General features: G+C 41.6%; 1 protein-coding gene across 1 annotated transcript in view; it reads right to left on the reverse strand.

Moving 5' to 3' along the window:
- Nucleotides 1-8,314: 8,314 nt before the first annotated feature.
- Nucleotides 8,315-25,920, reverse strand: part of dgkg (diacylglycerol kinase, gamma) — a 107,938-nt gene continuing 90,332 nt past the window's right edge. Inside the window, exons 23-25 of the mRNA XM_088012334.1 lie at nt 15,070-15,190; nt 13,799-13,859; nt 8,315-12,842 (exon numbers count right to left, since the gene is read on the reverse strand). Coding sequence (XP_087868460.1) covers nt 12,744-12,842; nt 13,799-13,859; nt 15,070-15,190 — 281 coding nt within the window. The 3' untranslated portion in view covers nt 8,315-12,743. The remainder of the gene's footprint in view (nt 12,843-13,798; nt 13,860-15,069; nt 15,191-25,920) is intronic.

A 25,920-nucleotide genomic window follows, 5' to 3' on the forward strand; every position in this document is an offset into this window, starting at 1 on the left:
CCTGGTTTATGACTTATTCATGAGATGCAGTTTGACCAATCACGAGTCAGCAGTGTCCTATTTTTATGAATGGCTGGATTTCATTCACATTTTTTTTTTCAATCATCGCTGCCAGACGTGTTTGTTAAAGGGCCAGCAGCAGTGGAAACGTACTGGGAGTCAAATCTACAGAACAACACGAGCGTCATCCTGGGTTTCTGTCCTCTCAATCGGCAAATTGGATCATAATTGTACTAACTCGGCATAAGCATGCAAATTTATATTTAGCTACTTAGTAGTTTACTCTTCCAGAAATAACATGTACACAAATGCTATAAATTATATGAATCAAAATCTGAAAAACTATTTGAGCAATTTGTGTTATTTAGTTTTCAAAGTTTATGGAGTTGGTGATATGTTTTTCCTATAAACAACATTATTTTCTACCTAGCACTGCTGGTTTAATTTAGAAGCCTTTATGCATTGTAAGCACAGTTGCTTTGGGAACCCTAAAACAGCGCTTTAGGTATTGATTTGGGCTTTAAATGTGCTGATCAGGTCACTAACTCTTGTAGAAGTGTCCAGTCAGATACAGATATATTTTTAAATGTTATGAACTTGCTTTTAAAGGGAAAACCGAAATACCAGACTCATATTTTCAGGTGACAGGTGCTGGAATCCAAAGGTTGGAGTGCATGGACGAGTGACCATCCTGATCATATTAGGAACTCCTCATGTAAACTCTATCTGACTGCGAATGTCACAGTTGGCTCCAACAGCTGGTATGAAATCTATAATCCCTGGTAAATCCCTGCAGCTACGATGTGGCGATTATGAGAGTGCTGCTGAGGCAGTAATAGTAGGAAGAGACAAACACATATGTGGCTGTCACATAGAATCTCAGTGGTCAACCAAAGGCCTTGGGCCTACGGCAAGCAGGTTGTCTTTCAGCATCAGCTGAAACAAGGACAGGGGGCAGAAATATCCACTGACATTCTCGACTGAGCATAAATAGCAGAGGACATCTCAGTCAGTGAGACTATCTCAAAAGCAACAGCCTGCAGGTCCGCTGGCGTTTGGTGCTGCGGATGTGGTGGGTGGCCATATGGAGGCACATTGTGCTGCTGTTCTTAACGCTTTCCTTAAATAAATAGGCCACGTGTGACGGCTGACATGCTGTTTGTTTAGATACCGCTCTCCGTTTCTCTCTGGGTGGTTTGGACAGTGAAAGTGTGTGTTGTGAAGACGAGGCCGGCTTTTAAGCCCAGGAATCTTGTTCCTTCCAAGACCGCTACTGTAGGTTAGTGTGACACTGACGTAACGGCCAGGTCAGTGAAGAGCGTTATCTTGGAGCCATGTAGGCTAATCCTGGTAGTTTGCAGAGCAAGGTTAGAACGCGGCAGACACACCAACCAGGTCCTAAACCTTAGTGCAGCCTTCATCTGTGCACGTCTTAAACAATTTCAGATATTCAAAAATGAGTAAACAGTTTGAAAAGCAAACACAGCAGATGGAGCAGTTACAGAGATTTAAACAACATTACATAATGTTGAACAACAGTAGGGTTTGGCTTGTATCTGTCCCACTTTGCTTTCCTGGATCCCTTTAAGCTGGATTAACCCCTTCTCGTTTTAAATGTGAACTAAGCTCCAGTTCAGAGCGGTTTCTGAAAAGATTATGCAAGGTACAAACTTTACTCAAGATCAGTGCAGACCCAGAGAATGTTTCACTGTATGCTGCTAAAGTCATTCAATACAAAGTCATTTGGCTGTATTAATTGGACAATAAGATACAAAAATCCGTTTCATCAGAGCATCTTCTTCTCCTGCTTGACTTGTGGAAAAAAAAAACAGTTTTCCATGAAGATCAGACGAACAGATCCAAAGATATATACAGATCACTGTCTGCTCATCTACTAACTGTATTTGTTCCCAGTCAAAGGGATAAACCTTGATCCTGGTTTTATTAAGAACGCTGCAGAAGGAAACTTAGAATTACAGGTTCCCCGAGACTGACAACTATAAACTGACGCTCGTTTCAAGAATTGAGAAACGGAGATTCACTCAGTCTGGCCACAACAGCCAAACAGCGCTGATGCCGTGGAAACCAGATCGAAGACGAGGATGTCCCACGTTCCAAGCTGCTAACGGCCGCATTGCTTTTGGCTGAGGACGACACAGTCAACAACACTCTGCAAGCTGTTAGCCCCGCATCTAAATGTTCTTTATTATTTTTCAGATGATCAGGTGATCCCCCAACTAGGCAAGTTACTAGTTTTATTAACAGCTGCCCTAAGCCATTATTTATAGTTACTCGTAGTCAAACCATTGTTGTACAACATTGCACAGAATTCATACTTGTACGTTTGCGTTTTGCATCTCATCTTACCGTCATTCCAGCCTCAGTGTAGTGTATAGTGATGAGAATTTTGCCGCGGAGCATCTCGGCAAGCCTGTCCCAGCTTGCAAGCATCTGTAGACATGCACATTTCAGAAAGAGTTAAAATAGAAAAGCAGGGCCTCTGGGCGCAGGACGCGCTCACTGAGGGACAAGATGCTACTCGTATCCTATTAATAGCACTTTGGGAGATAATTCCTGCCTTGTCATCACAGCAGCCAAACCCAAGAAGCCTTGCCAAAGGCTGCTGGATAATAATGCTTTCTTTCACCATCTCTCTTTTTTCTCTCTCTTTGTGTCCAACACCTAATTCAGTGACTGCTACAGCCAGTTCTGAAGATTACTGCTATTCTTCAGATCAGGGGGAAAAAAGCCCACAATGATAAACACCAGGAGCTAATAAAACAACATTTTCTGTTGTTCCTTATTTGCATTGAGACGTTGGGTTTTAAGTCAGTGACATATCTTGGAATATCAGGCTCAGGGTTTTAGTTCAACTTTAGACGCTCAGTGCTTGACTGCAGGGGCAGAAAATAAAGGAAATACACGGGTTACACAGAAACGCACTTGGAATCTGCTTCTACACCTGTGGAAAGAAAAACACAAACGAGAAACCACAGCGACAAACAAACCATGGCATGCATAACAACATCACTGAAACGCACACGGTACTAATTAATACAAGATGCATTTAGAGGCAGAATGTGTTAATACCTGAACTCGTACCTGAGTAAACACTTTGCGTGTGTACTTGTGTGAGCGTGCTTGTGTATATAGGGTTTCTCCATAGGAATGCTCAGTAGTGGGTGTGATGATCTGATGATGGAAGGCAGACATGGAGGAGGTCAGAGCCCAGACATCCAGAGGTCCTCCAGAGAACCCCCTCCTCCTCCTGACCTCCAACCCCAGGTGGTGTACAGAGAAGGTGGGTGTGGAAAGACCAGGCATTGCTCCACCGGGTCAAATGCATTTAAAATGGGGTGGCAACGGCCGATGGAGACACCCCCTTCCAGAACCCTCAATAGCTGCGTTTCCAATACAAATGTGTACAGATTTTCTCTATGTTCTGCTGCTGCTGAAAAACACAATTTTGCATTTGCATTGTTTTCATTAAATAAGACAATTAAAATCACGTGTTGATTTTATTCACGAGATAAGTCATTAAAAATCATGGCAGCAACAGATGTAAACAATTACATGTGATTTCTTCACAATTTAGCCACGGTGCCAGAGCTCATCATCTGTCAGCCAATCAGAGGAGACGTCGGTGTGTGTCAGGCGTCGGAGTGACACACTCTTCAGTGAAGATATTTTGTCAGCATATGATCTTAAACAGAATCAGGGCTTTAAGCACAAAAACCAGCCTCGTTATGCTTCACCATGTTATGATCAAAACGTAGATTTTTAAGGACGTAGAATTATCAAAAGGTTAGAGCTTCTGAACCTTCTCCAAACGCAGTTTGGACTTTCAGCTTCTGGCAGATATTCAGTACTAATGTGTGGTTTTGCTTGTGCAAATCAACTAAATGACAAAAACAAAGAACACGCCAAATCCCATCTGTGCTGGTCGGATGGGAAGAAATGTCGCGATCTGTTGGACCTTGAGTTTAGTTTGATTATTTTTCTCCCAGCTTGTGTTTCATTCATTTCTGTGTGTTTGAGCTCCAGTGTTGCTTTCCCCTCAGTTCCTCCGTATCCTGTCCTTCTGGGTTTCAGTCACATAAGGTCAGAGCCTCCTGTTATTCTCATTCTGGTTTCCTTTTCCCCCTATTCCATTAAATATTCCTTTTCTCAACCCTTCCTGTGGGCCTAGGCTCTGCATGTTGGCTCTCAACAGCACTCATTGTGACAACAGGAGGATCAAAAGTGACTGCAGTTACAGACTTTTCAGTCAGAATTTGAGACTGATTTTCCCTTCATACAAGAAAGCAACTAATGTCTGTAAGGTCAGGGATGGTAGGTTACAAATGCAAAGCAATAACATCAACAATGTCAATTGGACAATATATGGTGGATTCATAAAAACTAGTTCAAGCATTTTAGTCTGACTGAACTGAGCTTAGAACTAGTTCTTGTTAAGGGTGACCTTACACAGCTGTGTTGGTAGAAGTGTGACGGTCTAGTCAAAGTCTCGGGTTAAGCAGGACCTTAGACTGGTAATGCCTAAGGTCATCTAAAGCTGCAACTTGACTGTCACTTTTACAGATGTTTTCTTTTTTATGTATATTTGCTGAAATTGTCACTAAGTTGTGACACCTTAATACGAGACAGCGCCAACTGGCGGATGATTGACAGCGCTAAGGCCCGCCTCCTGCCTCTGAGTGGTTATTTCTGTTTAGCACTGGGAGAAGGCAAAGAAACAATTTTTTTCAGATTGTTTCTCATACTAAACTGTCATGACATAGTAACAGATTCAACAAAAAATTTTTTTTATAACAGTTGCATAATTCAGCTTTAACACAGTGATGTAGTCGTAATGCTGTTTTAAAAGTTTGCAAAATTGTGTTTGAACTGCTATTGTTGACACTGATTTATTTTAACGTGCAGAAATCTGTTTTCCTCTGGCATAAAGTGAGCACATCTTTTGTTGCTTTTTGTCTACGATTGCTTCTCAAGAACTCTTAACAAAATCAATTGGAGTTCAAACGTAGCTTAAGTGGAACCAAAAGATGCCGATCAACTTGCAATTGGATTCTGTTTGTTTAGTTCAGGTGATTAAAGAAAAAAGAAGAAGAAAAAAAAGGAACAAAAACATTACATTAGCTCCTTCTGTTCATCGTCAGATTCTGAAGTGCATTGAGATGCCAGCAGTTAACATTCAGTGAGGGTGACAATGTGCAGAGGCAGATCCAGACTGCAGAGGCTGGACATATTGATTCTCCAGGCCCTCTCAGTTTGATCAGCTTCTGGATAGCTGGGGGGCAGAGCTGCCCTTGACTCCCTCCGACGCTCTGACCCTAAAGACGCGTCACGCTGCGCAGACGCACTTTTTCTGCAGCAGATCGTGTGATGCTCTGTCCTTTTGTCTACGGCAGTCTCCCCTGAACCTGCAGGGTGACTTCCTGATTAAAATGAAGCGTCTGGTTCTGGTTCCATTGTTCTGATGATTTCACTCAAACAAGCAGCAGCAGCAGCTCTTAGTTGATCCTGGTGTCACTCTAATGATTCCCTGTGGATCACAGCGCTCTGAACTAGGAGCTCTCTCTGAATCTATACTGAAATGACACAGCATGAGTGAGAGCGGTCTAGCAGTTAATGCGTGCAGCTTTAACCCACTTTACAGAGCTGTACTGTTATCTCTGTGCCCACATTTCTTCATTTTTAATTTTACAATATGCAAATTGATCAGATAAAAGAAATACTGTGGAGGGTTTATCCTTATTTTAGCAAATTATTACGTTCATCCCTCAAACTTGACTGTAGCTGATTCACTACTTTCCGTTTATCTCAGAAGGTGGAGAATCCAAAAACTGTATGAAACTCACTTCAGCTGTTCTCTTTGCAATTTGGAAAGGCCGGTAAATTTGGGAACAGTTCTTGCGTTTCTGTTACAAGTGTGCCCAAAAGTTTAACAATACTCCACTAATGCCAAAAAAACACAAGTTTGCAATTGCGTTGTTTCCTTTAAATAAGAAACATATTAAAATTACGCCAGCAGTTAATTACTTACCGTGTTCACGCGGTAAGTAATTAAAAACACATCACACCATCATCCACTGCTTCTTCCTGTCCTTTTATTTGTCTTTTCTGACAGTAACATCTGGTTGTTTGTCATGTGACTCATATGATATATTTTCATTGCAATTTGGCAAAATATACAAATTTTTATACAGCTGCAAACCCACCTGATAAAACATTTAATCAAAAAAAGTAAGCTTTTCCACAAAGTAAATTTATTTTGCTAATTCTAATTTGCGCAATTTTACGGCCAATGCAAACACAGCTTTAGCCAACATGACCAAGCAAACTGTTACAAGCTAACCATCTAGCCTTAAGAGCAAAAATGAAGCTCCTGTTCTTTTCAAACAGTCAAGTTATGTTAACTGACAAAAATTAACCCCGTCTTCCAAAAACACAATCATTTTTTTTATTATCTTAAATCACTTGTTAACTGCTGTGCGATCTGTGCTGCCTGTGGTTGCCAAACTACAACCACAGGCAGTGCAGAAAATCGTCATTGATCGCTGATTGGCCCGATTGAAATTCTACCGGAGCTGTGGTCCAGTTGTTACCATCGTCTGACGTGAAGAGGAGGAAATCTTCATCTCTAACAATGTGCAACTGTCATAAAGTTTCTTAGTTTTTTGCTTAAAGGTGTTATTTATCCTTAATAGTAATCCTTAATAATCCTGTAATAGTTGAACATTAAAATCATTTTATCACAATATTGTTATACTGGCTCACAGTCAACAATATGCATTTGTCACCTTCTACTCCATATGAAGCATGTACAACTTTTTGGATGGTGAAAGAGATTTGAGAGAATGGATGAAAGGCTGAGACTCCCCAGCAGCATTCTGTTCGTTTTACAGGGAATACAGAACATGGGGTTCTTGCAGTCGGTCCTTCTCTCGTCCACAGTCGACATAATGAAACCAAAAAATGTCACCATTGATGGGCACTGGTGGTAATGAATTTTTGCACTTCTGCTGTAAAATGAGAAAAAAAAAATAATGTGACACTAGTGTCTGGAAAATTGCCTTTACACGGTGAGTAATGGCTCCATGACTGCTTCATAAGACCACCTGCATGATGAACATGACAAAGAACGTTACCTTTCTTCTTCTAATTGTATTTAGTCAAAAATAAATAATTAAAAAAATACATCATACCTATGTTGTCCTAATTCTGGCTTGATATTTGAGCTGTGTCTTCGGCACAATTGACTGGATTTTGTTTCCTATCATAGGCAAAATGATTTTTGCCGCTTTGTACCAGGCTAGGCCAATGCTTAGCCTGGTACAAAGCGGCAAAAACAGCTTTGCTGGAGGCGTGGACTCTGTTGAAGTTTTAAACAACTGGATCAGATTTTATCCAGTCGGATAAAACAGCCAACAGCACACAAGTTGCTTACGGCAACTCGTGTCCCGTAAACAACTAACCGTCTCCTAACCGTCTCCATGTTTTAACCATCTCGTTGCTTATTTATAGCAAAGATAAATAATTTGGAACAAGCCCTCTACAATTATTCTATCCACTTTATGGGATGAAGTATCACACATTGTCCATGTGAGCGGATAAAAACATCAGCCATGCTTAAAGTTGCTGCTTCTGGAGCAGGAGCTGTTTTCTGGGTGAACAGCCTCAGTCCATGTTGATGTGAAACTGTCTTTGTGTGGACAGCACCAGCAGGCGTGGACCTTTGGACTTCAGTGTTGCTTCCATGTTCCTGAACAGCCCAACCACATTTCCTTTAATCTGAGACTTGGACACAGCTAACTGTTCTAAGCTAGCTTTGGGGAAGGGACAAAGCGGGCCAGTATTAAGCTTCTGGAACGGTCCCAAGCCCAACTTTTCTAAATTTTAAGGCTACACTCAAAAATCGGGTTCGTGCCAGGGCACCACGAACTGGTTCTGTCAAGAGGAAAGCTTAAATGTCAAACCAAAATTACACCAGAAAGGCGACAGAAAGTGTGGTCAAGGAGTTCTTGTATGAATTGTTTTGAACCTGCAGGTAGAGCAGTTCTGACTCTCTGTGGATCAGAGAAAACCTGATCCTAAATGTACATTGCGTATTCACTCTGCCCTGGAGAAATGAATCACTAAGAACCTAGAATGAATGTGACCTGCATGACGAATGCACAGAAACCTGTGATTGTGACCAATGTCAACATTAAGCACTTTAGACAGAGTAGAGCTCCGTCTCTATTGAAGCTGCTGGTTTATCTTTAGAGATAACCCGCCTCTGGAAGGCTGCGGCACAGATAAAGCAAACAGGTTTGATTCTTTTGTCGGTTTAATGAGAGCAGATTACATCACACTGGTGAACAGCCTCGTCTGCTAAACAAGGGCTAGCATGCCACACAACGAACCATGCAGGTACCGATACCTCATTTGGCATCAAATGAGGTATCCTCATCTGCTCCTCATTTGTTCGGATCAACATGACTGTGAAAGACCATTAGCACAGAGTGGATCAGTTTATTTGTTAAGGCAATTGATTGCTACAAAGGACAGAAACAGATATGAGTCGTGACATGCAGGGGAAAATCATCCAGTCGGCCTTCGAGTGGACATCTACGTTGCCTGCCCATTGGCCTAACCTGCAGACTTTTTAGAGGCACCCTCCTTTTTCTGTTCGGACTTATCCTCCACGCTAGAACAAAAAAAAGGAAAGCACAACAAATAAACCCAGGGCAGAAATGGAGATATGTCTGATCAGTTGGATCCACGCACTCTGATTTGTTCACTCTTTGTCTCAGCAGGCATGCAGTGATTTAATTAACTTCTGATAAAATATTATAAACAAATATGTACACTCTGTAATATAGGCATGAAAAACCATTCTCTCAGTAAATGTACAGTTACTGTAAACATGCACTCTGTAACCACCGAGTCCAGCTGGCACCCAGGCTCCTTTTCTGTACATGCTGTTGTTATACTGGAACATTTCAGCATCAAAGCCGGCCGCTAAGATGGATGTCTCTGACTGATGGACATCATCCCAGATTCCTAAACGAAGCCGAAGTGATGCCTCCGACTGGTTTCCATGGCGCCTGGCCTGAGCATGGACTCAGTGGCTGTTAAAGGGAGTCAGGGTGTGACAGCATCGAACGCCCAACCCTGCAGTGGAGCTCCGTTTGGACCGTCAGAACATCTCGGTCTCCCTCTGCCCTGCAGCAGCAGCACTTTTCCACATCATCTAATTCACATCACATGAATGTCATGGCAGATTAAAGGGTTAATTTGTATTTTTTTAAGTGATGTTCTGTTCATAATTTCATCAGTAGTTTCCTAAGTAGAGGCAAATGTATCATGTGAGTTTGCAATGAAGAAAGTAAATCCTCATTGCAAACAGAGCAGTGGAAGGCTAACAGCTAGCATGCATTTAGCTTATTTTAGCAATTTAAAGTAGCGAGATAAGCTATTTAGCAAAAATAGGTTATTTCAGGGGGGTTTTTTTTAAAGTAAATGTTCACACCTGTGGGAACCAGTGCTGTTTGTCCATGTTGATTCCTCAATGGTTTCAATTGAACCTCAAAATATTAAATATACTCACAACTTCCACGTTATTGTTTATTTAACAAAGATGAAGCTAAAACTGAAAAAAAGAGGAAACTTCGGGATTAAATACCTCGAATTTCCTGAATGACTTGAAATCTCACAGAATTTCAATGAGGTGTGGACTTCAACTAGACCAGTGGTTTCCAAACATTTTCTGCACCCCCCCACCCCCCCTATGGATTAGAAATGGCTGTCTGGTTGAAACGACGTGTGGGAGGGTGGGGTGGCATCGAATTTTTGGGGGACAAAATGAATGTATGTAGCTGAAAATAGACACCAACATCGGTAGCCTACAAGGTACTTGTTAAGCTTAAGGTTCTGTATTGATGTTAGCTAGTCATCTTTTAGCTAACATTACCTGCATCCAACAGCTTTACTCAACTCAGTCGGTTAGTTTGGAGGGAAAAACTGTGAAAAGTTCTTTGCGTTTTGCTGGTTTGCCGCCGTGATTCTAACACAAACCTATGTAGCTCCACAGCAGCAGCAGGTCTCCTTCACAGGTGTAAACCCAGCGCGAGCGTCGTAGTGCTCATGTTGCGTTTAAAGGCGGCTCGGAAAAACAGGTTACAACATGTTAACGGATTAAACAGTTTTAACTGCTGATAAAAGTGACAGAGGACACAAATATGGGAAGTGTGGAAGCCTCTACTGTATCAAATTGACATAGGAATAACAGAGAGTTGGCCATTCTAAGGTAAAAACCCAGCGCATACAGTGTTCATGTTTTGGTTTTTTTTTCATCCAGACAGCTTCCCGCGCCCCCCCAGCCCTCCCTGTAATGACACGGCGCCCCCCCTAGGGGGCGCGCTCCACAGTTTGGGAACCTCTGAACTAGACCATTGCAACTTTGACTCTATGCAGGCATTATTTTGTGGATTTGCTGCTGTTTTGGAGTCGTTGTTAGGTTGATGGAGCAGTTTCGAACTTCTGCTGTCAGAAGACCTGACCTCTGGCTGTGGGGTTCATGGTCAGTTTTGTGGTTCACTCGGGTGCGACTCTTTCTCTCTGCAGCCCTTCGGTGAAAGCCATACTTGTTGAGTCTCTGTATATCTGTCCTGTCACGAACTTTAATGTTCACCATGCAAACTGGTAACAGCGTGATCTAATATGGAGGTCCTTTGCTTTCATTTAGCTGTTTCTCTGAGCATCTGGTGTAAATTTGCTAAGACCTCCACTTCTGGAGAGCTTGGCAGCTGCCTTACTGCTACTTCGCCTCCTCAGTTACTGCTAAGCTTTTAGTTTTTTATGCACATCGTTACCATTTTAGCTTCATCTTTATTTAATAAATAGTCACAGTGTGGAGCCTGGTGTGTGTTTTTTCCAGACTCGAGGTTAGATTTGAATCATTTTACAACCTGGCAAAAAAAATGCGTTTTGGTATGATCAACTTTTAGAGTTTAGCTGGAGTGAACTTTCTTTGCACCATGATGATATCATTTGATCTGATTAGACGGACTGGAAAAGTGCTTTTGGAGAGCGACTGCAGCAGTGGAACGGTGATCTGAGCCAAAATTTGCCACATTTCAACAATATATTAAAAGACATTCATGTGTACATTTACAGTATATGTGGGCTAGACCTAGTTTCCAGAAATATACATATTCTATCTGCACATACTCTTCTAATATACTTTGTTGGGACAGTATACATTTGCTATGAACACCAAACCAAGCTTTAATATTACTACGTTTTTCATTTCAAGCAATTTTCTTTTTTCTGGCATTAACTCCTGATGTACCTCAGTGAAGGTTTGGCAGCACTCCCTCAAAGTTTGACTCAACTACTAAGGGTCGAGTCTCAATAGCTGCATTTCCATTGACCACATAATTTGGCATTTCAAAAATAAACTCGCTTAATGGAAAACACACCAACTTTGAAAAAAAAAACTCTTGTTTTTGGCTAAATAGTTTTGCTGTTAGGATGAATGAGGTTTTTTTTTCTTTGGCTGTCTCTAAATTATTGTACTTTGCAAAACTGCAAGCAACAGGATGTTGCCGTTCGTGAAAACCACAAAGAAGAAGATGGCAGGAAGTAGCTGGAGGATGATGGCGTGGCGTGTTTTTTAACTTATCGCGTGAACAAACTTATTCAGGTGTGATCTTAATTGCGTTTCCTATTTAATGGAAAGAACTCAACTGCAATTTGTTTTTCTCCATCATTAACCTAATAGTGACAAAAGTTTTTCTCACATTTGCAATGGAAACACAGCTAGTGACAGAGACCCTCCATGCAATAGACACACAAGTTTGTTTGACCTGTCGATGTTGAACTACATCAATAAAAGTCAGAAGTGGCCCGCGCTTCAGCAGCCCTCGGGGCTTTTGACGTCACTGGAAGTGTGCGCTGTGCTGCTCACAGGAGCCGATTCTACTGCAATCAGGAATTTAGTGTTACAGCACATGCAACACTTTTCTAACAGAAAGCAAGACTGAACCACATTGTCTCTATGATCTACTTTCAGTCCAGACTGATATCGCAGCAATAGTGGAAGTTTTCCGTGCCGGGAGCCTCCGCCAGGTCGTCCACACAGCCAGGGAAAGTGCTCTAAGGGGTTTTTCTTTTTGTAGGACAGTGATACTTACACATACTAAATCCCTGCATGCTTCCGTCGTTTTCAGGCCACTGTTACACCACGACGCCATCAATCTGCAAGCGCAATCGGTGAATAATGAATGAGGCCTTTCCTTTGCTGTGGCGTGATGAGAGTCTGTGGGGAGATCCGGAGACGAGCGCTCTTACAAGCAGCCGTTGTTTCATTATTCATACGGGTTCTTCAACCAGGACCAGGATCTCACTCTGTTCACCTGGATGCTCCCCCTTCCTCTCTCCCAGTCGTAGTGTTTCGGATAGTCGCGTGACCGTCTGGACCGAGCAGCAGAACTCAGCTGGCTGGGTCGTACTGATGTGAGACTCGGGTTTTCAAGTGGCTGAGGGAGAGGGTGTTTTTGGACTCCAGGGTGACGGAGTTCTGTCCGTTCTGTCCCTTGTCACCTCTGTACATTCCGATAATAAAATGTTTATAGGCCGCGCAACTTCAGGAACAAAAATTTATTTCAACCTGGCAGCAACACGGCTGTTGTTTTGGCAGCAGGAAGTTGTAACGTTTAAGTGTGTGTGTGTTTCTGAGTCGGGCTGTTCGAGTCCTACTCGCGGCTGAAATTGCGTTTCTTGAAGGTGAAGAAGGAGGTCTTCTGGGGAGGGCCCATCAACATGGGGACCTGGTTTTTGTGCGTGATGATGACCTGAGGGAGTAAAGAAAGAAAAAAATGATGGAATCTGCTTTAAAAACGTAGCTTGAACTATGTTTGACAAGCTTACTAGACTGATAGTCATCTTTTATTAGAATTTTACAGCAAAAAAAAAAAAAAACGACGAGAGAGGCTTTGCTGCACAGTGACAATTAACTGACTTCCCCTTGTGAGACGAATAATGTGCTGTGAGATTTGAAGGAATGACATTGTTGGAGGTCAAAGCCTGGCATGGGCAGAATGAAAGAGTCAGACGTGACAAAAGTAGAGCAACACCAAGCTTAGCTTAGCTTACCATGTTAATTGTCTTCTGTTAGCTTGCTATATTAGCTTGCTATGTTAACTCTGAAAGGTCTGACCTCTCCTTCATTCATACTCCTTCAACCTGATGCCTTTTGTCCATTACAACCCCAAAATTCCAATGTATTTTATTTGAGGTTTTATGTGAGAGACTGGCACAATGTAGCGCACAGCTGTGAAGTGGAAGGAAATTCAGATCGTTGACCTCTAAATGTCTGAAAGACAATGCAGTGAGAGTCTGATCTGCAGCGACATGATAACTTGTCAAGCTTTAAAGTAAGAGAAATGCTGGTGGACGGCCTGATGGGGGCTGGCACTCAGGGTCAGACCATCGTTGTTAAAGCAGGACAATGACAGAATCAGAGCTACAAGAAAATGTTTCGTCAAAGTCTTTACCTGAATCCAACTAAGAATGTGTTTACATTGCTAATGTGCTCCTAACATGTTTGACTGCTTCATACAGATGTGTTTTGATGCCCCTCTGTATTCCCTTTGATATTTTTGATGTGGTAGAACAGATGGCTGAGAGAAGCCCTTTGAACCATTTCACTACATACTGGTAAATCGTGATAAGGGGCTACCTGCGGTGGTCAGTGCGGTTGGAATTTGTGAATGAAAGTGTTTTGGAGGAAACAAATGGATCCTCTCACCGTGCAGGGAGGCTGCATCCAGGGCTCACCATCGATCTGCATGGGCAGCCGCCGAGAAGTCCTGGAAACACAGCAGAGGGAGGACAGGTGAGGAGTCGGTGTGGGGAGCAGAGGTTGGTAAAGGTGGGCGATGGTCATGAAGGTCAGATATCACACATCTCTGAGGCCAGAGGGACGACTGTTAACTCTGTCCCAGTGTCAGGGTCAGACACTGCTGTCTTTGTTCCCACGAGGGCAGATCCCAGACAGGCCCCCACTCTTTAAACTCCCCAAACCCACTGCACTCACACACTCACACAGCCAAAGTTGGTTTAAGACTTTTGTGCATGCCTCAGTGACTGGAGAAACACGCTGTGGGAGAACGGCTGGGATGAATACGCTTTTAATTCTGGTCCAGGAAACTGAACAAGAGTCCAGGTCCCTCAGATCCACTGTAACACAGACCGCTGTCCTCACCACTGTCCTAACCAATGTCCTCACCACTGTCCTCTCTTTGTTACACTAGCTGACACACAGTGGACACGCATCTCAAGTAGGTCAGTGTTGCTTCCTCCACTCTGAACTCCTTATCAGAAACTTTACTTATGAATATTATGAAACAATGAGAATTGCTTTCAGTCAACTTTTAAATGTTTGTTAAGGTTTTGTCAATTGTTAGTTTGTTGCAAAAGACAGAGAAAAACTGTCCATCACTCTGCTGCCACTGCATGAAACGCCATCATGCTGCAGTATGTACAGTAACTTTTATTAAAAAAAATGTTTTTTACATATTTGTTAAAACCGTCAGCGTGTGAGACAGATAATCTGTGACTAGATCAAGTTCCTCAGCCTCCTCATTAAATTATCCATGACTACTTCAAGACAGTTCATTGATAGCCAGTGATTACCATGCACTCCGCTGGTTGCCATTGGTACTATAGCTAATGGGTAACCAGTGGTTTTCCATTCTATTTGCAGACGTCAGAACTTGAAGCTGAGCACAGACTCTTCCTCAGCCTGTCAGTCCAAAGTCCCCACTGCTTGCTTTGTAAAGCACACAGCTACAATATATAATTCATCAGCTAGAAGGACGCTACTGTTTAGACATGAACGCACACAAACCCTCAAAAGGAATGCATTTTTTATTTTCATTTTTTACTCTGCATGTACAGGGGAGGTATGTATTTTATGTTCTGTGTGGTTGAAGTGGAACACAAAGAATGGCTAGTGAAGCCGACCGCTGGACGGAGCGCGGCTTTCAGTTTGGGGGCAGGACGGCGGCGGCGGCTGACCTGATGGTGACGTTGGCGCACTGAGCCAGTCTGTGTCCCGCGCTCTTCAGCCCAGTGTAGATCTGCCCCATTTCTATTGCCCCCTCCAGGCCCACCACCTCCAAGAGCTGATCGCTGAAGTCTGGAAGGCAGCAGAGAAACACAAAGAGAGAGAAATTTACCAAAGAAAAGAGGGATCTGAGTAAGGTCCAGTTAAGACAATACTGAGGTAAAACACTGATAACATCTCCCGAGCATCAACGTGACAATCTTAATACTCTATGTTTTTTCTTGTCAAAGTTCATTTGTGGAATTGGGAGTAGAACAGCAAGAAAGTGAAACTGACCAAAACACAAAAGCTGAGTTGGTCAAACGTGTAAAAATAAACTGCAGAAAACCGTCTTTCATATCATTCAGAAAGTAAATTTAGGAATTCTAAATAATGTGAAATAAATGATAAAGCATGACGTTGCTCAGAGCACAAAGCGTAGAACTAAACTGAATAGATCTGCTCTAATGGATCGAAATGACGATCCTTATGATCTAGAATTTATTCTTCAACATCGGGACTGGTACAGATGTTAATATTGGATCTCCAAGCATCTTCTTTGTTGTTGAATACCAAATTATTTACACACACCTCCACCACACACACTTCTTCTCCCATGACAGAACTAGTGTTTGGCATAATTGTTTTTTTCAGGAGAGTTTCTTCAGATGCCGGGACTCTGACCTGTGTTGGAACGATCAGCTCCTACGCTGATCAGATATAAAACCCCCAGCATCACAATTCCCTCATCAATCCAATCTCACTTTAACATGTATTATTCTTGTTTCGGGTCAATTCAGCTAAACTTCAATGCCCTGAAGACTACTGCACAGTCAGCAGTTATGCACATGAAAAAAAAAACATACAACAACCGAATCAACAACAACAATCTTTCAGTGCAGAACAGTGAGGCTAGAGTTGATCAATCTGACAGCAGTGGCAAGGACAGATCTCCATCGCCATCATTGTGGATCTCCGTCCTGATCCCAGCTTGGGCGATGACTAAAACACCTTCATGACTCTGAAAAGCTAATCCTCAAGTTACTTTCTAGGCCACTAATCCCGTTTTGTAGTGCAGGCTTTGATGTGTTCTGATGACAGTACACAGTCAATCTGTTGTGTTCACAATCCCCTCAGGACAGTCCACGCGGTTCAGCAACATTTCACCTGTAAAGCCTTCAGGCACGGGAGAATAACGCTGCCTCCACCTGAACTTCCTTTCCCTTTCTCCGTGTGTGTGCAGAACGCCTGACATGCCACGACAGGCTGGATCTGACTTTCTCCTGCTGAAAGGAGCCCACAGCGGGACAGCAGTCTGGCACTCAAACTTTAATGTGTGTAAGACAATCCCGCTTTGTGTTTCTGTTCAGCGTGTTTACAGACACAAGGATTAAGCTCTTCTGCAGTTCGTCTCAACTCACAAGTGATCTCTGAGCGTCTCCACTTTGCGCGGACCCAGAAACCCCTTCAGATTCTTTGCGGGATGAATTTCAGGCTGAAAATCAGAGAGCTGTTTTGTCCTCTCGGCCAGCGTGATAATTTGTGAGGTGCGACAGCAGAAAGTGTTGGCGGCGACTCGGCCACACTAATTAAGTGACGTGGCAAACGGATCACATGGCAACAGAAACCAAGATGCCTTGGTTTCCTCTACTTCTTCATTTTCTTCTTTCCTGCCATCACTTAGTTTGTTCTGATGAATGAACGATGTGGTTTGGCACCAAACTTGACGCCAGACTCTGAACCCAAATGCCCTTCACAGAAAGAATGCTCTGTCTCAGACGACAACACGGCCTTAGAGTAAGACGAACAACAAGGAAGATTAAAAAGTTTTCTTTACAAGTAAAAGAAAGTTGTCTACATTAGTGCTGAAGCACCTTTATTCTGATACCTCTTAGTAAAATCAATTGGAAATCAATTAATCAATAGAAGTCAACTAATCCAGCTGTTCTATGAAGGTTGAAGGGGCAGTAAAGTGTGTTTTCCAGCCACATAGAATCAGTTTGTAGCACAATCAAGTAGCTATGTATCTTCAGTTATATAAATTCTAGATGTACATCAAGAATGACTTATAATAAATTTGACTTTGTAGTTTCCTACCTTGGGCCTCTTATCTCTTTAAAAACCCCTGTTCTATCTGAAGCTCCGCCTTCAGGATGTCATCACAGAATTTAACATCGTTGTATGGAAAAGCAGCTCCTATAATGAGCTCAGCAGATGTTCCACCAGGTGTTTGCTAATTGCTGCTGGCTAGTCTGAAGGAGCTGAGTGGGAGGCAAGAGACTCAGGAGCTTGAAAACTGCAGAGCCGAGAGGAGTTTTGTCCTTGAAAGCGTCGATTGGTTTCTACCAGGCATTTTGCACAGCTGATTGGTTGCCAGGGGAGATTAAAGGATTTCTGAAACATGCATGAAAGAATCAAAGCAACACTCTGGATATGCTTTTGATGAGGGAATAACATTAACATGATTTAAAGCTAAAAAAAAAAAATAGAGTTGATTTTACGTATCACTGCCCCTTTAAAAACCAGAGTTTAGCTCTGAAACAACATCCCAAGCTCTGAACATGACATATTTGTCTGTTCAATCCATCGTCTGAAGAGAGAGGATGGAGCAACTGCAAACCTACCGAGTCATTACTATCCTCCTAAATATACAAATAGAGGATTATTTGGAAAAGCAGCAGAGACCCCCGTGGTATCTGTATCAGAAGTGCAGAGCTATAAAGAAAAGCTGATCACAGTTTATGGTAAAACAGATGGAGCTGAATAGAGGACAGCCCTGGAAGGAAACGTGTTAAGAGTTTGGATAATCCATCCAGATGATGCAGTCCATGCTAAGTGGATAAAGTGGAAGACAAACAGAAAATTGGATTTATTGGTCTTGAAAGCAAGACAGTTTGCCCTAAAATCTACATCAATGCTGCCATGATAAAAGTAGAAAGAGGTTTGCTAAGTGTACTGATAGGATAACCCCTCCCATAGTAAACCAGAACATGGTGCTGGGAAGATTCTGTGATCACGTTGGCCTCCAGTTCAGAGCACACCACATTACGTTCCTTCAACAAAAAAAAAATCATCTGCATACTGACTGCTGGAAGTACCATAAACATTTCCAATGTGTGATGCCATTGATCCCTTAATGAGTAGCTCTGGGCATATGTTCTGTGACTGACCTTCAGACCTAATCATGTTAGCATGGCTTCTTTAAAGCAGCATTTTTCTTTTATCAGTTCATAACAAGAGTTCCTCCCATCCTGGTTTTAGAATGAGTCTTCTCCAAGTATTGCTCACAGCTAATAGAAGAATCACTGATTCGTTGTTTTTGATCTGAGGTTGTTCTCTGAATAAAGGCTCTTTGTTTCAAGGCAGAGGTGGAATGAGGAGCGTGGAATCATCACCCAGGAGTCTCTCAGCCCCCCCGAGGGTCCCAGCACCGCATGCTACCCTGACAAGCTGCAGCTAGCCCTGCAGCTTGTTGGGACTGGAACCGCTGGCTCTGTGCGGCTCTGTTACAGTGTGAACAATGGTAATAATTTTCCAACCATGCCAGAGCTTGCTCGGCCCTGCTGGCTTTGTTTCAGTCCACAAACAGGAAGCAGTTGTAAGCTTTTCTCTGGAAAGGAAATTGTTTCTTAAAAAGGCTCCGCCCCCCCAGACTTAGGACCAGTCTGAGTCATGCTATGAAAAGAATTTCACTGGGACGGCAACGTAAACGAGAGAAAACACTTACGGCTGCTCAGACAAGCATCAGAGATTTAAACTGATTCACAGTTAAAAGGTTATGAAACATAAATAACTGCAAAAACTTTATTTAACTTCATTAGCACATTGTCTGCATCAATGAAATGGTGGCCACAGATTGTACTCAATGAATGAATGAAAATACACCAAACTGAACTAATATGAGTTTGTTAAGCGATAATAATAATAACCATTTTTGGAGCAGCATTTAATTCTTTAATATTTCAGATAAGAGTTTTACTCGTGGTCTGTGAGATTATGCATGAAAACTGAAACACTGGTGCACTTCTGTCAAAGTTTTAATTTCAACCTGTGTGTTTAAAAATGGACAGTAGGGCTCTCAAACGGTTACAATTTATTTTCAATCTGATTAATCACAGGGTTACTGTAAGTTAATTGGTTAAAAAAACTGAGTTCTAAATGTTTTTATTATTACAGCTGTTAGTTGATCAAAACAGGAAGCAACAGTAATGTTTTTGAAGATTTTGCATCATTGTTCATGAACTGCCTTGTTGCTGAAACGTGCTACACAAATAAACTTGATTGATTGGTAGTAACAGAAATATATGGCTTCCTGTTGGGATACGGAGATGTATGATGGAAACAAACCACAAACAAGCAATTCTTTGAGGTCACTGGACAGAGAAGAAGTACAGAAGACACATTTATTAGGCTGAATATGATCTACTGTGTTGATGCCTCTGAGTCACCAAGAGAGATTCAGAGCTGAGTTTGTTAGTAGGTGTGAAGCGTGGGAGGGGGAACGAGCAGCACTGCACTGTAAATTAAGGGGCTGCACTGCTAACCTTACTAATCTGGTCCTAGATGGCTAAAGTGCCTCAATTCAATTCAGCTCAATTCAATTGAACCTGATCCCTGAGGGCCAACATAGAGGCACAGTTAAGTAGAGCAAACAACAGATGAAAGGCCAAAGCAACTTCACTATCTGTGTTTCCATTACAAATGCAAACAAAACTTTGCCGATATTCTGCTAATGTTGAAAAAAAAAACAACACAAATTCACAATTGTGCAGTCTCCATTAAAATAAGAAGCAGCTAAAGTAAGCCTGTTCACGCAATAAGTCATAAAAAACATGAGTGCATGGTCCTAAAACTACTTCCTGTCATCTTCTTCTCTGTGGTTTGTGCCAGTGGCAACATTTGGTTGTTGACCATGTGAGTCGTGTGATGCAAACAAAGTGTTTCCATTGCAGTTTTGAGAAATAAACTAATTTTGCTACAGATGAAAAAACAAAACAAAAGCAAAAAAAAGCACCTTATCCTAGGGTTTAGGGTCAGAACTGTTTAACGAAAAACAAGTTTTTTTTTTCTAAATTGACGTGTTTCCATTAAGCAAATTTATTTTTGGAATGACAAATTGTGCAAATATATGGTTAATAGAAACTCAGTTTATGGCTCATATTTGCAGCCACAAATATGCATTGCAGAGTCTTGCAGTAAGAAGCGCTGATGCACGGCCAAACAACATAATAAATTACTAAAAAATAAGAGCATAGATTTGATATTTTCAACTTGGAAAGAAAATCAAAGCACCCAGAGAAAAATAAATGATATTTTTGGACAATATTTTTATTTATTGATGGATATTTAATGCACAGCATAATTATCCAGACACATTTTTTTTTCTCAAAAGAATGACATGTTAAAACCTTTAAATGTGACTTTAACTAAAACTATCCAACATCAACCTAACTGAAGTAATGAGAGAACGGGACATTAAATATTCTGATTTGTATAAAGATTCTTTCTGCCTCAATGTAAACAACAACAGAGCAGCAGTGTAAACAGAACCAGTGTTACTAAACACAAAGTGCTGATATTAACTCGTGGAATTGGACAAAAACAGGAAATACTGATCTGAGGAGGTGGCAAACAGCTTTCCTGCTCTAAGACGCAGGAACACTTAGAATACTCGAAAGGAACATTTAAACAACTTCCAGGCAAACATATGGCACCGTGGAGAATTTCACTCAAAACACCACTGGCAATGTTTTCATTTTGCATTCTCCGGTATTGCATAATTCAACCATCCGGCCTTAATAAACAGAAGGAATCGCCTGGAATGTGCTGGTAATGTAAATCAAGTCAAATATATCTATGATGAACTTCACTCACTGCCATTTCCAGGTGCTTTGGTAACTGCTTGTGACATTATTTTCTTTAATTTATTTATTTTTTTCTTAATTTTTAATATTATATCTTAATATTTAATATTTTTAATGTTTCATATATTTAACCTGGTTAACCCGATTGAGATCCAGATCTCATGTGTAAGAAGAACCTGGGCAGAACATCTGTAGCATCATCCAGCCCCTCCAGGAAGCTTGTGACTGCAACTATTAACGCAAATTCCCTCTTCGTTCACACATTTTAGGTGGACTTGCAATTCTCACCAGTCATCAAACGTTTTTCACAAATCTGACCAATCGCCTTAAGTTTCCCTGCATTTCATTGTTTTCTGACCAATCATGGAAACTCAGCTGAATTTTGACCAATCCTCTTAGGCCCCTTCCTGTTTCATGACCTCTCTTGAAAGCCAACTCTGCAACATTTAGCTTGTGTGACACTAAGCTATAACATTTGCCTTTTGTTTGTTTGTTTTTTTTTAACAGCAAACATTTTTGTTTATACCATATACAGTTCATATGTAGAGGGATATTAAAAAAACGTTATTTCGTTTTAAACATTACATATATTCATCTGTCTTTTTTGGAAAGTTGTAAGTCTGTAAGATCATGTTGTGGCAAAAATAAAGCTTAAAATAAGTGCAACTTTGACCACAATTTTATTTTATTTTTTTTCAATATGTGATGCAAAATCAGTTGCTACGCCACAAATATCTCAAAAAAGCATCGCGACGTCCTGGAGGAACTGTCTAGAACTTCACCAAATATGATCAGGCATTCTGTCACTCAGTCTCTGTAACAATCAATCACTGATTTTGTAAAAACCGACTTCTGTTTTCTCCCGAACTGTTATGAAGAAAAACAGCTCAAAAGTTCTGCTCTGATTTCTGGACAAAGACATAATTAGTTCTTGACAAGAAAACATCATCATTTCAACATCATTCATGATATACAAATATAGGAAAATCCTGCAGGTTTATGGTACATGTGTCCATACAGAACACACTGAACCAGCCCTGCAGCATCCATCAGCGTAAACTGACTACACCTCACTGTTTTTACACACCAAACATGACACACCCACAGGGTTTATGTCATGACTTGGTCGTTCCGACCGATGAGGGATTTTCAGCCAGCAGTGCCTACAGACAGTCTAGACTCTCTACTTGTGTCGTTCCATCGTTACAAAGCGTGGAGAGTAATAACATTTCTGTATCCCTTTACATCTCGGGCAGCACGATCTTCATCCGAAGCTCTTTACATTTCGCAGTTTACGCCACAAAGCTTGTATCTCCCTAGAAAACTTCGCCACTGAATGCTGGCTAACCTGCGCCATGCGAGGGCTGCGTGCTGCTGCGCCACGCATCCCCACGTCTCTGCAGAGCTTTATGGGAACCTAATTCTAATAGGACTGGACGTCCATTAAGACAAATGTGGACGGTGGGAGAGAAAAGGATGAGGACGGGCAGTGTGTGTGTGTGGGGGGGGTGGGAAGGGGTAGAGGCGGAGGGACAGCAGCTGGGGTGAGACAATGGATGAGCTCTGTCCTGTTTTCTGTGCCAGTCTGAGAAAGTTTACAGGTCAGAAGACAAACGAGGCAAAATATGAGTGTGACACGCTATTTTTAGGACTGTAAAGCAGAGCTATTTATATTTTCTGTTCCTGTTGTACAGTGAAGCATAAATCCCCCCTCCCTCGCACGCCCACCTATACACCTCTACTTCCTCCAAGCGCCATAAATGGGCACGCCGTCCTGGCCGTGTCCCTGCGTGTGAGGCCGATGGTTCCCACCTCATCAGATCTCTGTGCTTTGGACTCTCAGGCAGCCAGCGCTGTAACTTTCTCACTGAGGTGGAGCTAAGAATAGAACAGAACAGCCTCTTACATAAAGCAGTCATGGTGCATTCTGGGATGGGATGGCACTTTTTTTTTTTTCCCTTTTTGCCAAGCAGCGGGCAGCAAGAATTATTACTGCTGCGCTGGTTTATTTTCTCTGCTGTGCAGGAAGCTGAAATCACACAGAATCGAATCAGGAGCCAAAACTGTTCATAGTTGCCACTGTTACAAATGCAACCCTTCCAAGAAAATAAATACATAAATAAGTAAACTAAATCTAGAAAACCAGATGATATACACGTCACCCTGATCAGGAATAGATGGAGCTTTTATCGTGGGCTAATAAAGTAAAACTCGGGTGAAATGAAGGGAGAAACTCGGATCGTCTCGTTACCAAATGCAGCATCTTCCCTTACAAAATGAACCTTACTCAATATCACCATAGAAACAAAACGTGGAGGCCACGACACATGATGAAACTATGTGGAATGCTGGACGACACACCTCCAGGGGAAATGATGGGAATGGAGAGTCTTGGGTGTTTTCTGTTAAAAGATCTCGCCTGTCCAGAACTACTTTGTGTCATTTGGCAGAAAATATTCTTTAAATCAGAAGAAACAAAAATCACACGTGGGGAACCTCAAGGATCTATTCTCAGGCTGCTTTTATTAAAAATTTAGATTCTCCCACTGTCTCAGATTATGCAGCACTGAAACATCACCTATGATATGTATGCTGATATGTATCTTAGAACTTGATATTTCTGACTTGACCTTAGTCCACTACAGTCACCGAGTCAGTGAGTCCAAAAATATGTAGATTCCAACCAGTTTAAGGCAGAGAAACAAAAAGTCATTGTGTTTGATCCCATAAATGTGAGGTTGGACATTAGAAACTCAAACACTGATGTTTCTAAAAGCTGCAAAGCAAGGATGTCAGTAAGTTCTTTCATTAAATCCACTTAGTACCACCTTACAAGAATTTCTAGAATAAATGATTTCTGATCAGAATGAGACACAGAAAACTGGTGAGGCTTTATGCTCAGTATGATGGGTTATTGTAATGGTATCTTTATGGGTCTGTAAAGAATGAGCCAGCCTGTCACCCTTACCAACGCTTGAAACATAGATCCAACTCACCAGTCTTTAAATCATAGCACTGCTCAAATGTTGGTAATATTCCAATATGTCCTGATTGCCTGGGCCTAAGTACACTTTGGCTCTGAACTGTGCAGACCGCTTAGGTTAGAAGAGTTCCCTTCACACTATTCCTAGGGAAGGAAGTAAATAAGGGAAAGCATGAATCATGAGACAGAAACTGCTGGTTATTTTAAATCAGGACTGAAAACATTACTGCTTACTGCAGCTTCCCCATGCAGGCAGAAGACCACTTTGTCACTTCTGTCACGCTTTAGCTTTTTATTTGCTTAAAATTGACATTTTATGTCGCTTCTTTGTATGCGTCTCAGGTGATGGCTTGTTTGAATATTTCATACATCAGGTGTTTATTTTGCCCTTAAAGCACTTTAATTAACTCTGTGTATGAATGTTTCTAAAAAATAAAAAAAATCTTGCCTTGACCGAGTCACAAAGTAGGTCAGGCTGGATATGATTCAGTCAAGTCATCATCCACAGCGCAGACGGAGCTTCTGCACAATGTAGCAGGACTAAGGTTGTTCTTTGGTTATTGTTGTAGCAATAATAAGTGGAGTCTCTGAGTTGAAAGGAACCTGCTGAAGAAATTTTCCACATGTGAAACAGCCATCTGTGGCAGCAAGGCTTGGCTGGTGATCACATTGGTAGGAAATGCAGCAGCATTATTTACTAAAGCTAAATGAAAAGGTAGAAACACAAAGGTGTGACAGAGTGTTATGCTTTCTGGTTTTTACTTAGCTTTTGAGAAACTGAAAAAAAAAAAAAAAAAAAAAGGAATTTGCTTTTAATGTTCTTCGGGTTTGGATAGAAATGTTTCTATATTTTTCTATAGAAAAATAGAAAACAGAACAGAAAAAGATTTGTAACTATGCGTTACCTATGCCTCTTCCTTTATAAGAGAGGAGTCAGGTTTTTAAAAATGCAATGCTCGCAACAACCAGACATGTCCTTCATATTGATTACAGGTAAAGAAAAAGGGTCAAAGTGTCAAGTGGAGCCAGTGTTTAGTAAGCACTAACTCCAAGTGTTGATGCAAAATCCTGGAGTTTAACTGAAATACCAGGTTCTAAGGTTGTGTACTGTTCTTACTGTTGAGTAAAGGACATGCTGTGGTGTATGCTGATGTAAACTCATTATATGGTTTACATCAGCATATTAACAAAACCTGTTACCTGGCATAAGATGAAATAAGTCTACACACAGTTCAGAACACAAAGGAGTACAGGAAATAACTGAGAACTCACTTCATTGGAATTTTCCATTTTTGGAGGTTTAACCAGGCTGTCTCTTTAATCGACCGCCCAACAATCTGACCAACCGACCGTCTGTCCAACCAACTGACCGACGGTCCGACCTCCCCATAACCAACAATCTGACCAACCGCCTGACTCCCTAACCGACCAACCATCTGTCTGAACGACCTGAGTTCACATTTTTAGCACAAAGTCAAGTTTGCTTCTAGTTTGGGTTTGAGCTGCAAATTGTTATTAGTCCTATGTGACAAGTTATGACACAGGATCTCAAGGCATAGCGAAGGAAAACACCTTATGATCCCATTCTTATTTGCAGATGATGTAGTTCTGTTTGTGCTTTCATTTAATTCTTTGAACTCCAGCGTGCATTAGAAGCTCCAGCAGCTCCTCCATATCTGACACCTTGGTTCCCAATCGAATAAAGGAGAAGCGCTGCATCTTGGTCATGGATTAGACCCTTCCTCAAGCCAATGACTGTAAGTTTCTCACTATTTTGTTTGTGGGTGATGCCAGGATGAAGCAGCGGAGGCATAAATACATTGTTATGCAGGGAAACCCCTTGATTTAATGGTCTATCAGAAATAAATCCCTCATTGATTCCCATCTAATCAGAAGCAGAATGGATCATAACCAAAAGCATCAAATTCCAGCTGCAAATAACTGAAGTGAGTCATCAGATCAGAGCTCCATGTAGA

Source organism: Poecilia mexicana, unplaced genomic scaffold (genome assembly GCF_051168715.1).
Source record: "Poecilia mexicana isolate PSO_F unplaced genomic scaffold, ASM5116871v1 scaffold_2, whole genome shotgun sequence".
Taxonomy (NCBI): Eukaryota; Metazoa; Chordata; class Actinopteri; order Cyprinodontiformes; family Poeciliidae; genus Poecilia; species Poecilia mexicana.